The 12697-nt window shown below is 45.5% G+C and overlaps 1 protein-coding gene across 1 annotated transcript; it reads left to right on the forward strand.

Moving 5' to 3' along the window:
* The first annotated feature begins 423 nt into the window (after positions 1–423).
* LOC308155355 (small nuclear ribonucleoprotein Sm D2-like) lies at positions 424–2425 on the forward strand. Its single transcript, XM_080528667.1, has 3 exons — positions 424–534; positions 807–986; positions 1824–2425. Coding segments are annotated over exons 1-3 (360 nt in total). The 5' UTR covers positions 424–532; the 3' UTR covers positions 2002–2425.
* Positions 2426–12697: the final 10272 nt, after the last annotated feature.

The following is a 12697-nucleotide window of genomic DNA, read 5'->3' on the forward strand; positions in this document are numbered from 1 at the left end:
TGATACTGTATTTCCCCTGTGTGGTTAATGTGGTTTGTGGGTGGTTAATATCAGAATAAGACGTGCAGACTGCAGAATGAGTGTTTCTGGTTTATTTTATGAAGCTGTGTATTTTTACACTGTGTTGCCCAGTCAATAAACATGTTTCCTTATGACTTCTAACTTCTCTGGGCGTGCATTTCAACCCGTTCACACGCCGCATGCTAGCGTTTACGTTAGCCGTTTACGTTAGCCCAATATTGCTAGCTTATAGCAAGGAGTCTGGCTTTCGATGGTAGACTCGCCAGCCAATGAGGGGGCAATGAGGGAGTGCTTCGCCAACCAATCAGGTAGCGGTATTGCTCTGCCTCCCCCTACCATCCTAGGTTTCGCAAATTCGCTTCCTGGGCGACAGATGGCGCTATGCAGGAACATAAAGGAGAACGTGCCCTTTTATTCACCCGGAAAGAGTTGTGATTTCGCGCAACGTTTGTGGTTCGAAAAAGGTGTCTTCGTCGTTCGTACAGTACAGTTATCAACAAAAGATAGCAAAATGTAAGTCCAAGAATATAGTTTGTTGTTTTTCTGTGTTTAATAGTGGTGTATTTGGTAAACGTGTCGTTAGAATAGTTGTAACTGTAGCCAACAATCAAAACCATGTCACGTTGGGAAGAGAGAAGGGTCCATGTTGTTTCTTTCTATTTTCTTGCTTTCTTCTGCCGGTGTTAAAGATGCATAGCATACAACATATTAACATAGGCCTAAGTACAGTTTCGTATTCATGCTATTAAAATATATTTTGTTTGTACACTTGGCTCTTTTTTCAGGAGTTTATTGACCAAACCCAAGTCTGAGATGACTCCAGAGGAGCTCCAAAAACGGGAGGAAGAAGAATTCAATACAGGACCCCTCTCCGTGCTCACCCAGTCTGTGAAGAGTAACACGCAAGTCCTCATCAACTGCCGCAACAACAAGAAACTGTTGGGTCGAGTCAAAGCCTTTGATAGGTAAGAATATTGAGTTGGAACAGTGGTGGCTATACATCTTTGGGTAGGAATGTAGAGTAGCCCAATTTGACTTGGAACATGGCTATAAGACATGTCCCTGTTAGGCAGGACAGATGACATGTTTATCAAGTTTTTATGCAATTTCCATTTTAAACAATTTTGGTATTGCTATCACTTACATGCCTGAGAAGGAAGATCCGAAAAAGTTCATACATCTGTTAAACCACTTTCATGTAATCTTCACTAAAGCAGTTATATTTTGGGGTCGTTTTCATCCTGGCTGTTAGTTCTATTAGTTCTATCCTGCCTGCTTTGAATAATCAGTTGTCTTAGGTCATGTTCTCACATGAAAATCTGAATCATGACCAGGAACAAATGGATGAGATTGCAACATTGTTGCATAAATAATTTATCTGATTTGCGTTCTCACAGCCCTTTATGTAAACGAAGTAACAAGCAATCAAAGCATGCAATCGAAGCAACAGACGTGGTAGTTGATTGATCAGAAAAATGTTACATTGCCCCTAGTCCCGCTCTTATCCAGATCAACACGCATGCGCTGTTGTTTTCCTATGGACAGCCTCGATGCGTCGTTTCTAACCGGAGTGAAACCACCCTTTTCAAGAGGAGCATGCGTCGGTTGTTTGCTCCGGGAGCGACTTCGAATGCGCGTTCTCTAAGCTCCAAACGACGCAGAGCAAAGCTAATTTTATCCCAAACTCTGATTCCAAGTGAAGCAAATGTTCTAGTGAGAACACACCCTTAAACATAGATTAAAAATCTATTTCAAAGTAAGATTAACAGTTTAATTCTCCTGTTTTTGTCTTGTTTCTGTAGGCATTGCAACATGGTGTTGGAGAATGTGAAGGAAATGTGGACAGAGGTTCCCAAGAGTGGCAAGGGGAAAAAAAAGTCCAAGCCAGTGAACAAGGACCGCTACATCTCCAAAATGTTTCTCAGGGGGGACTCAGTCATCGTTGTGCTGAGGAACCCTCTCATCACCGCAGGGAAATAGACTGAGGACACCCTGGATGTTTGTTACACTGCTTTAGCTGTGGGACTGAGAGCAGGAGCTGAGCTATTGTTTAATTTTCTCTGTGTTTTCAGTTTTTTTGTTGTAATAGAGCAGTTTGAGGAATGATGTCAGTCTGACAAATACGAACACTCAATTGTCTGCTTGAAAACGTTTTCTTCCTACTGAATGTGACCCTGGATTAGGATGAATGACCAGGAATTGCTGAAATGACCAGTATATCTTTGTACTGTGTTGTTGTACGGTTTGATATGATAGCTTGTGCCCATCCCACACACAAATGTTAAGTGTTCTGGCTGCATTTTTAACCCTAACCCTAAAGGTTTCCATCGGATATAATGGACTGAACACTTTATGCTTATGTAAAATTGATTTTTGTTTAATAATAAACAATTTTTTAAAAGTGTGTCACTCTAAAAGTCTACCATTTAAAGGGCCTGAGAAACTGCAAGACTGGCATCCCCTCAGACATAGCCAGTAGATGTTAGAATGGACACAATAAGATATTGTTACGGTATTTATTATAATTTAAAGTATGGTTATGCTGGGGAGTAGTTTCACTACATGTATTTCAACTATTAGTTGAACTACATTTCGCAGTAGCTTGGTGATAATTCAAATTCTTGTAGTAGTCGTTAATTACCCTTTTGCTATGTTACCATGTAATTGGTAGCTAAGCTAAAGACATTTCGAGTATGGCTAGCTAGAGGTTCAAATTGCCTGTGCTGCATTTCCATATAACAGCCAGATAGTGACAGCCCTAACTTCCGCAGGCCTACATACATAATGTGGTGATTTAACGCCCTCTAGGGGTACTCATGTGTTGGGAGGATTTGATATACAGTACAGGCCAAAAGTTTGGACACACCTTCTCATTCAATGGGTTTCCTTTATTTTCATGACTATTTGGTACATTGTAGATTCTCACTGAAGGCATCAAAACTATGAATGAACACATAGGAATTATGTATTTAACAATAAAGTGTGAAATAACTCTAAATATGTCTTATATTTTAGATTCCTCAAAGTAGCCACCCTTTGCTTTTTTGTTAATAAAATATATAATAATAATCTTAAATATAACATGTTATTATATATATATATATATATTTAATATTATATATATTTTTTTTTATTAACAACAACACATTTTTATTTTATTAACAACAAAAAAGCAAAGGGTGGCTACTTTGAGGAATCTAAAATCTAAGACATATTTAGAGTTATTTCACACTTTTTTGTTAAGTACATCATTCCACATGTGTTCATTCATAGTTTTGATGCCTTCAGTGAGAATCTACAATGTAAATAGTCATGAAAATAAAGGAAACACATTGAATGAGAAGGTGTGTCCAAACTTTTGGCCTGTACTGTACGGTAGCCCACTATGTACTGTACATGCTTGATGAACTCCGACACCTCGTTGTAAAGGTGACCAATCAGGCTTTCCAACGATATAAAATACAATACCATTTGGTATTATTAAAGGGGAGGAATAAACGACCAAAATAACGTTTCCGAACTTTTTTTGAGGAATTTAGTTTTGGGCACAATCTCTTTAGGGTGCTGCTCCGGAAGGTTGGAGACATCATCCTCCAGGATGACGGCTGTTCCATCTCCCCAAGCCCGCAACCTGGGTGTCATCCTTGCAGTGGTGTAGTCTAGTTTTTTCTAGTGGGTATACTGTGATTTTGCCCTCCCAGTCAGAGCGACACCTGTCCCGTAGCGACACCCCATAAGCACCACCACACTCACTTATGCATACAGTATGCATCTACACCAGTCTTTGCTGCCTTGGGAGGGGGGGGGGGGGGTGGCATGGACTGTACTTGTACATCAAGCTGCCTCACGCTACAGAAACAGGAGATAGGCTGTGGCCAATGCAGTCAGATACTGTCTTTACTTACTCTCTCACCTGTAAGAAAATCGTATGTCCAACTACAAAAAACAGACATTTCCAATGAGTGAGGGTTTGTTCCAATGCTTCTACTATAATGTTTGTTCCAATGCTTCTATTTATACTGTAAATATACCATTATGGTATTACCATAAAGCCCAATTCTAGCAGAATAAGAAAGATTGTATATCTACTTTAAGTAAAATAATGAAGTGCATCCAGTTAGCTCTTTAGCTGGCATGTGTGCAAGGGCCTTAGTTTCACATATGAAACTATAATCAGACATTTTCTAGTCACAATAATAACGACAAATTTGAACCAACTTTCTCTGTCAGAACACAGTCATTTATATTTGCTAACGTTTCAACTTGCTTACTTTCTTATGCAGAGCTTTCACCCTGCAAAAACTCTCTTGCGTCGCACGCGCACACTCGCGCAAAAACAAAACCATTCTCCAGCGCTGGCACAGCACGAAGCGAAGTGTGGAGGTAGGTCTGGCCCGCCCACCCCAAGGCAATCGTAGGGGAAATACTGAGAGCATTCAGAACGACTGGTTATGTGATAACAAACATGTCCGAAAGTTCGAAGTAAGTGCTTCGTAACACAGACGGGGTGAATTTTATGAATAAAAGTGTGAAAGTTCTGTCACAAAACGCCGTTACGTATCCTCGCACATTTTTAAGTGGGTATACGCAAATCCTTGGCCTTTCCTAGTGGGTATACGGCGTAGTCCTGCGTATCACGTAGACTACACCACTGTCCTTGACTCCACCCTCTCCTTTCAATCTCACATCAAGTCCGTCACCTAATCCGCCTTCTTCTACCTAAGAAACATTGCCAGACTCCGCCCGTCACTCTCAGACACTGTTGCTGTAACCCTGGTCCATGCTTTTGTCACCTCCCGCCTGAACTACTGCAATGGTGTTCTGTTCGGGGTACCCAACAACACCCTGGACAGGCTCTAATATGTGCAAAACTCAGCTATCAGGGTTCTCACCACACCAAGCCCTGGCAGCACATCACCCCCCCCCCCCTCATCACCCTCATCCACCTCTGAAGAAATACGCTCCTCAATGTCAATGAAGTGTTTAATGACAAAGATGAAAACGCCCTGCAAATATACAAACAATAGAAGCATGAATTGAGATAAAGTATAAGCAGGGTAAATGTAATATATATAACTTAACCAGAAACATTCGAATAACCAACTTACAGGAATAGGTGGACAGCTCAATAGACGGCCACCGTAACATGAACGTCTGACACTAAACAAATAATAACATGGCCGACTCCTGACTGAGCCGGACAGCATAGCAAACGAGATACTGCCACCTAGTGGACAGGCGGTATACCCTTCATCCCCCCCAGTCCGGAAAGCTATAAACTGAAATAGGTAACCGGACTCAGTCCCGCGTCCAACGGCCTGTTTCGGGCTCGTAGTGCTTGGGTGGCTCCCTTGTACGGCGAGGCCTCGTAGGACGGGGCAGCGACAGTGGCGACTGCGACACTAGAAGCGAAGCGTTCGGGGTGGCATCAGTGGGTACAGGGTCGCCCTGGGACCCGAGGCCAGGGGCCGCCTCACCAGCAGACGCCGGCAAGGAGGGACCCAGGGCCGCGCCACAGGGTCCATCCGCCAGCTGCTGGACGATCCCCTGGGGCACCACCAGGCACGGTTGGACAGGTAGGGAGCGGTGTACCAAGGGCGCAGGTGGAGGGGACATAGCAGCTGGCTGGTGAGGAGCATAGGGGGTGTAGCCACGGAGGAACCGCCGGTTGCATAAAGTCAGGCGTCCAGACCCATCAACCTTAACCCGATACTGATCGTGATCACGTGACTCCACCACCACCCCTGACCTGTCCCACTTGTTAGGGCTAGGGCCCTGCTGGTTCTGGAGGAACACCCTCTCACCAAGTGCCAATGGGCGGAGTGGCTTCGAGTGAGCCTGCAGGGACTCAGTGGTACGGGACATCCGGGTCCGAAGGGCATCCTCCTTTGCCGCCCATGCTTGGCGCCAGAGCGGTCGGATATGTGGGTTCGAGAACTTCTCAAGCCTGTTGACGAAGGAAAGCGAACCTCGAAGGGGGTGACCGAAGATAATCTGCGCCGGTGAGAGGTTGCAGTCGGGGTCAGGCGTGTTGCGTAACTGTATCATGGCACGCAGAAAGCGGTCATGATCGAGACTGCCAGTCGGGCCAGTGTTGGACATCAGGAGGCGCTTCGCAGACTTCACTGCAACTTCCGCTCTTCCGTTTGACTGTGGGAAAGCAACAGAGGACACACGATGTTTGACGCCCCACAAACGGAGGAAGTCCTGTGTCTGGCCTGCTGTGAACTCCGGACCACCGTCGCTCGAAAGTTCCTCCGGCACGCCAAAGGAGCCAAAGAACGCACGGAGGTGGTGAACCAGCCCAGCTGAGCCTCCCATATCAGTGCCTGCTGTGGAGCATAGGACCTCCACCCAGCCCGATAGTCGATCTCCGATAACCAGGAAGTGACGACCTCCATAGTCAAAGAAGTCAGCAAACACCGCCTCGAATGGGGTGGACGGTGGCGAGGATGGCAGGGGGGGCGTGGCTGCTTGTGACGGAGCGTTCCGGTTACAGTCCGCACATCCGTACCTGGCGGCTCGGATGTCCTCTGACATCCCTGGCCAGTAGACTATGGCACGGGCCTGTTGCCCCATCGCCGAGATCCCTTGGTGGGCGGCATGGAGGTGTCGAAGGACGCTGTCGCGGAGGGATGGAGGGACCACGACGCGGTCATGATATAGCAGGACGCCGTCCTGTGCGTAAATGGACTCACAGACGGGTGATAGACTCGCCAGGGCTGGGTCGTTCATATCAACCCTGTCCCCATGTTCGATCAGGTGCAGAAGGTGGCTGAGGCATGCATCACTTGCTGTTTCTCGTGCAAGGACGGTCCAAGAGACGGCTCCGAGCTCTTGTGCATCGGCGCGGATGGAAGCCATAAGTGCTGACTCCACGGCGTCAGGCACGCCCGGCAATCCCAGTGAGAGGCCGTTCGCTGAGCCTGATGGAGACGGATGTCTTGAGGTTGCGTCAGCGGCATAGTTGCTCTTTCCAGGCAGGTGCACAATGTCGAAGCGCCATGGGAGGGTACGCTGCTTGAGTCTAAACAGGCGTGAGTTCGTTATCTCATCTTTGTCATTAAACACTTCATTGACATTGAGGAGCGTATTTCTTCATGAAAACGCCAGGAATAGGTGGACAGCTCAATAGACGGCCACCGTAACATGAACGTCTGACACTAAACCAATAATAACATGGCCGACTCCTGACTGAGCCGGACAGCATAGCAAACGAGATACTGCCACCTAGTGGACAGGCGGTATACCCTTCAACCTCCACTTCTGGTCAAGTCCCGCATTACCTACAAAATCCTCCTCCTCACCTACAAGTCCCTCCATGACCGCACCCCCTAGTACCTATCTGACCTCCTCCGCCAACATGCCCCTCCCTGGAACCTGCGGTCCTCAGACTCAGGTCTGTTTGCCACCCCCCGCATTAACCTGCGGGGACCGAGCTTTCAGTGTGGCAGCCCCTGTTATGTTCAATAACGAAGACTGAACTCAGAGGTAACAGCCCCCACCCTCTGAAACTCTCTCCCTGCAGTGATCCACAACGCCCCTACCCTGAACGCTTTTAAAACAGTCCTCAAGTCCCACCTGTTTGCCAAGGCCTTTGGCCTCGAGTTAAGTTGTTGTTTTTGTTTGTCTGGCTGTTTTGTTTGTTTGTTTGTTTTTTGTTGCTTTCTTGTATTTCTGTAAAGCGACCTTGGGTCCCTTGAAAGGTGCTATATAAATGTAAGTTATTATTATGATTTACTTTACATTATTTGACACATATCCAGCTGCAGCTTCAGTGGCATTGGACTACCAGGCAGCCTTCTGTGCAGTGTGTAAGACTGCCTGTCTTAGGTATGCTTTCCTTGTAATGTGCGTTCTTCTTTTCTACCACTATTTCGCCTTTTTAGGCAGGCAATAATCATTGAACAGAAGAAGTCCTGCCAGTGTTTCCTCATGCAGAAACTATCAGTAAACAGGAAGTACAATTGTGTTAAGGTGTCCTGTAGGGATGTGAAAGCCTCACATCAAACAACCGTTAAACCACTTTTGGTGCAACATGCTGCTGCTATTTAGGATAGGCACGTGTCAGCCTTCCATTTAACACCTGTATTTTAGACATAAACTACACTAGCATATCCCCCTCCACCTCCCCAGCCAGGGGTGGGGTTCCCATTTTATTTTCCAAGTTGGAATATGAGAATCAATTGTCTAATGTTGTTGCAGCTATTTGCCCTATTATTTTTTTGATATTGTTTTAAGGTTTGCGCTAAAGTTGAATAAGGTGCACCAGTGTTTTTCAGCAGAGCGATGGGCCGGGCGGGGATGGTGAGAGGATTTGACAAGTCTGCCCCGCTCCCCCATTCAGTCATCCTCCTCCCCCGAACCAGGAAATTGTCGTTGTGGATATTTCGGCGCACAGCCGATCGGGGTGGCTAGATTGATACATGTGTGTATCACATTAACCATCGTTAACATCTTATGTCTTCTGTTTTTCTCCACCGGCCTGTTATCCGAACTCAGATATCACGCTTGGGAGGAGGGATTTGCAGTCTAGACTAACAATGAGGTGAGGTTCCGTGTAAATCTGATTTGTGCGTTTTATTTCGATACAATAATGTTACTCGCCTGCTAAAATTAGCGTTAATTTTCACGATTGTTTATGGGGATTGTGGGGATCTGTACGTTGTAACAATCGAAGGTTTTCGATTGTCTTTAGAATATTTTACGTGACATATAGTCCAACAAAGGGCGCCGCGAATGATTTCTGTTTATGTTGGGCAATGACAGAAATGATGAATAGTGCAACACGAACTACTCGTATCGACTATGAACCTGGCTTCTTCCCCGGCTGACACTTTTGATGAGCGCCGTCTTTTGAATGCATCAAGTGAATTGGCCTACATTTCGCCTAAATATTTTCCATCAGAGTGTATCTCCAGCCGTGGGAGCCTGGAATTTAGTAGGCCTACTGCTTTTACACTGATTAAATAAGTCGGCTAATAAATCGTGTGTGTGTATGAATGAATGAATGATATAAATCACTTTTCAACACCGTACTGCTGCTTAGATGACTACTGAGTCGGCTTCAGTAGGCAACTAACTAATGTGACATGTTCTCCAGCACCCCCTCCCTCAGTGTAGGCCAAGCTGCTAATTCATAGATTTTACAAGGCACTCACTTTGAAAACCGACATGCAAGGCCTTCATTTATCAACAGCTTAGCTATAGGACAACAACACACAGAAGAAGATAGGGAACCGACAATTTATTTGTGCACTCCAAGCCAGAGGCTTGACTCTCAAACTCAGCAGTGTGCAGTTCCTGTGTTTCTCAAGTGAGCATTTTTTCCCAAATGGCCTAAACTCCGGTCTGAGCTGAAGGGAATTCCCAGACCCCTTATTACTGAATGCCTACTTCCCAAAATATGTGAGAGGGAGGGAGAGAGAGAGAGAGAGATCTCTCTCTATCTGTCTTCCCTCAGCAATAGCAGATGACCCTGTGTTAATCCCAAAGGTATTGCCAGAGAAGGTCCCGATTGGTCTCAGCTTCCATTAACTCTCAGCCTTTATCATGACATCATCAAGCTAGCTCCAGGATGCGCTCCTGCAGAGTCCATTTCCAGTAAATGAAACACAATCTGATGCATTTGTCAATCGATACATGAAATGATGGATGGTTCAATATCCCCCAACAACTATTACTATGTCTGAGAAGCAGGTATTCCCTAACACGGACCAATTGGGTGTCACCTATTTTGATGTTTCAGTTGGAATGCCCCCCCCCCAAAAAAAATACAGAGGTATGTATTGTGTGTTTGGAGAGTGAATCAATTTCCTGACCACATCCATCCATTCATACATCCATAAATATGTGTGCATGATGTGGAGTGATGAGGAAGTTGATTGTGAAAGATGAATTGTGCTGTGAACTCTTTCAGCATATCAAAGTGAGGTGACACATTGGTGAGTCAGTGACAGTATGTTAACTGTCACTCAGGGCTAGTGTCTCTCTCTCTCTCTCTCTCTTTCGTGCACTCTCTCTCTCTCTCTATTTGTATAGGAGCCTTCACCTTCTGCTTCTTCTACTTCTGCTTGTGTTCTTCAGGGGTCACCGCTATGGCTTTCCTGTTGTAATTGCATAGTGTAGTGATGGTAAAGATAGTAAGCCTGTACAATAATACACTGTGTTTGAAGCACAGTAGGATATATATATATATATATATATATATATATATATATATGTAGCTAGGCCTATATGTTGATAGTTGTGAGAGTGTCTGTTTTATAACACTGTATGTTTTCAATTGCACTCAAGTGTGTTGTTCATGTGTCTATAGAAACCCATTTCATAGTGACTGAGACAGCGAGTTTAGCTGAGACACTGTTATCCAGACCACATAAAGGCCTTTCTATGTGAGTCAGTCAACTAAATGTGATTGCTGTTTACTCTCTTCAAGGTCAGCCTAAAGTGTGTAACGTGGCTTCCATCCTCTCTCTCTACGTCCCTACCTTCCTCTGCACTGATCTGGAATCCCAAGAGAGGCTAAAGAAGTATGATGCCTACCAGATGTTTGCTAGCTCTCACCTGTCCCACTTGTTCACGTCAGTGCAGATGAACAGAAGGAGACACTCCATTCTAACCCATTTTTTTATCTAATTGCTCATACCATGAGTCATCATGATCCACGCATCTGTCACTCTATCTCTGATCTATTTCTAGCTAGCCTCTAGCCTTCCAGTACCAGCTAATGCGCTACGTCTGGAAAGAAAAAAGGAATCCAGCTTCTTATGAGTTAGAGAAGGGAGAAAGGGAAAGCCTTCTGGGAATAGTCTTGTACAGATAGACACTCTCCCTACAAATCACAAGTCTGCGTAGGTCCCGTTCCAAATGAAATGAAGGAATCATGGGAGGAGGCTGGGAGAAATGACGATAGCCAGGTTTCCTGCACGTGCGCGTCCCTCCCATTATGCCCATAGGACACGGAAGGCTTGTTGAGCAGACAGTTAGCTGGGAGCATATGTGGGAGGCAAGGCAACACGCCTGGCTTGGGAGACTAATCTTGAACCGACTCACTTGAGAGATGAAAAGTTGGCTAGTCTTGGTCTGGAGCTATTGTTAGCCCTTCATCCCAGCCTGTTACTATCCCTGCTGTTATATCTTGAGCCGTTCAAACTAATAATCTTTTTGTGTCTTTTGGAAGCTGTGTTGTTTATTAAAAGGAAGATGTGGTTGAGATGCAGCACACAGGGAAACACAGAATCAAAGTTATTAGTTACGCTGGCTTTTGTAAAAATAATAATAATAATATTGTGTCTGTTCACATAGATGCTGTTTCCTTAATTCACTCGATGGTCAACTCAACATGACTTTAGTTTACGCACCAGGGAAAATAGGAACTCTGCAGTTCTGATATCGTTCTTTCCCTCAGTAAGTCAAGTCTTTACAGGAAGTTGCAATGGGTCTCAGCCAGGAAAGGGAAGTAGTACCAACACTGCATATTCAAGTCACTGAATAAGTCTCCACTCCACCAATATACTGCTCACCCACGTCTGTGGCCATTCAGGCCTCTGTCAATCCTTATCCTGTCAATCCTTATCCTACCATCATTCACTTGAGACAAGGCCTGTCTGTCAACAATACAAGTGTTTGTCAATGTGTGCGTGTCCGTGCGTGTGTGTTAGCGAGTGTGTGTGTGTGTGTGTGTCTGCCTGCTTCCTGTCAAAGCCTAGACACACACACACAGACAAAGGCGTGTGAAAGTGATGATAAGATTACGACCTCTCTGTAGCTGTGCCTGTACAGTTGGCCTTGGGCAGAACTCTAAATGTTTCATTACTCAACACATGTAGTTGAGTCAGTCTCAGGGCTGAAGGTTAGGCTTGTTGTAACACTTGTTAACATCACTTTCAGAGAAGTGAAATCAGCATTAAACATGCTGCCGCTTTTAGACATGTTCTGAGAACTGTTGTTGCTCAGCAATGGGTATTTTCAGATGTGTGTGACAGAATTAGAGAGCGAGCGAGAGAGAGAGAGTGTGTGTGTGTGTGTGTGTGTGTGTGTGTGTGTGTGTGTGCGCGCGCGCGTGCGTGCGCGCGTCAGTCACCTGGGTGTGAAAATGTCCCGTGTTCACCTCTGTTTGTTGTCCCCACAGTTTAAGCCGGGTTAGGCCTAACACACACACACACACACACAGTCACAGAACTATTGTTGCTCAGCAATGGGTATTTTCAGAGGTGTGTGTGAGAATTAGAGAGCGAGAGAACGTGTGTGTTTGTGTGTGTGTGTGTGTGCCGCAGACACCTATTTAATATATTTTTGATGTGTTTCCTGTGTGTGTATGCATCTGCGTCTGTGTGTGTGTCAGTCACCTGGGAGTGAAAATGTCCTGTGTTCACCTCTGTTTGTTGTCCCCACAACTTAAGCAGGGTTTGGCCTAACACACACACAGTCACAGTCACACACTCGGGCTGGGCCAGAACAGGCACCATGTGTTCTGTAAACAAACCCAGATAGGACACAAATCACAGAAAGGGAGAGGCAGAGAGAGAGGGGGAAAGAGGCAGAGAGAGAGGGGGAGAGAGGCAGAGAGAGAGGGGGAAACAGTGTGGGAGGCAAGGGAGTGAAAAGCCGATAACACCTGGCTCTGCCTGAGACACAGGCAGAGGTGGCTCGGTGTGAAATAAAGTAGAGAGAT

The sequence above is a fragment of the Nansenia antarctica genome (assembly GCF_963989245.1).
Source record: "Nansenia antarctica genome assembly, chromosome: 4".
In the NCBI taxonomy this organism is placed as follows: Eukaryota; Metazoa; Chordata; class Actinopteri; order Argentiniformes; family Microstomatidae; genus Nansenia; species Nansenia antarctica.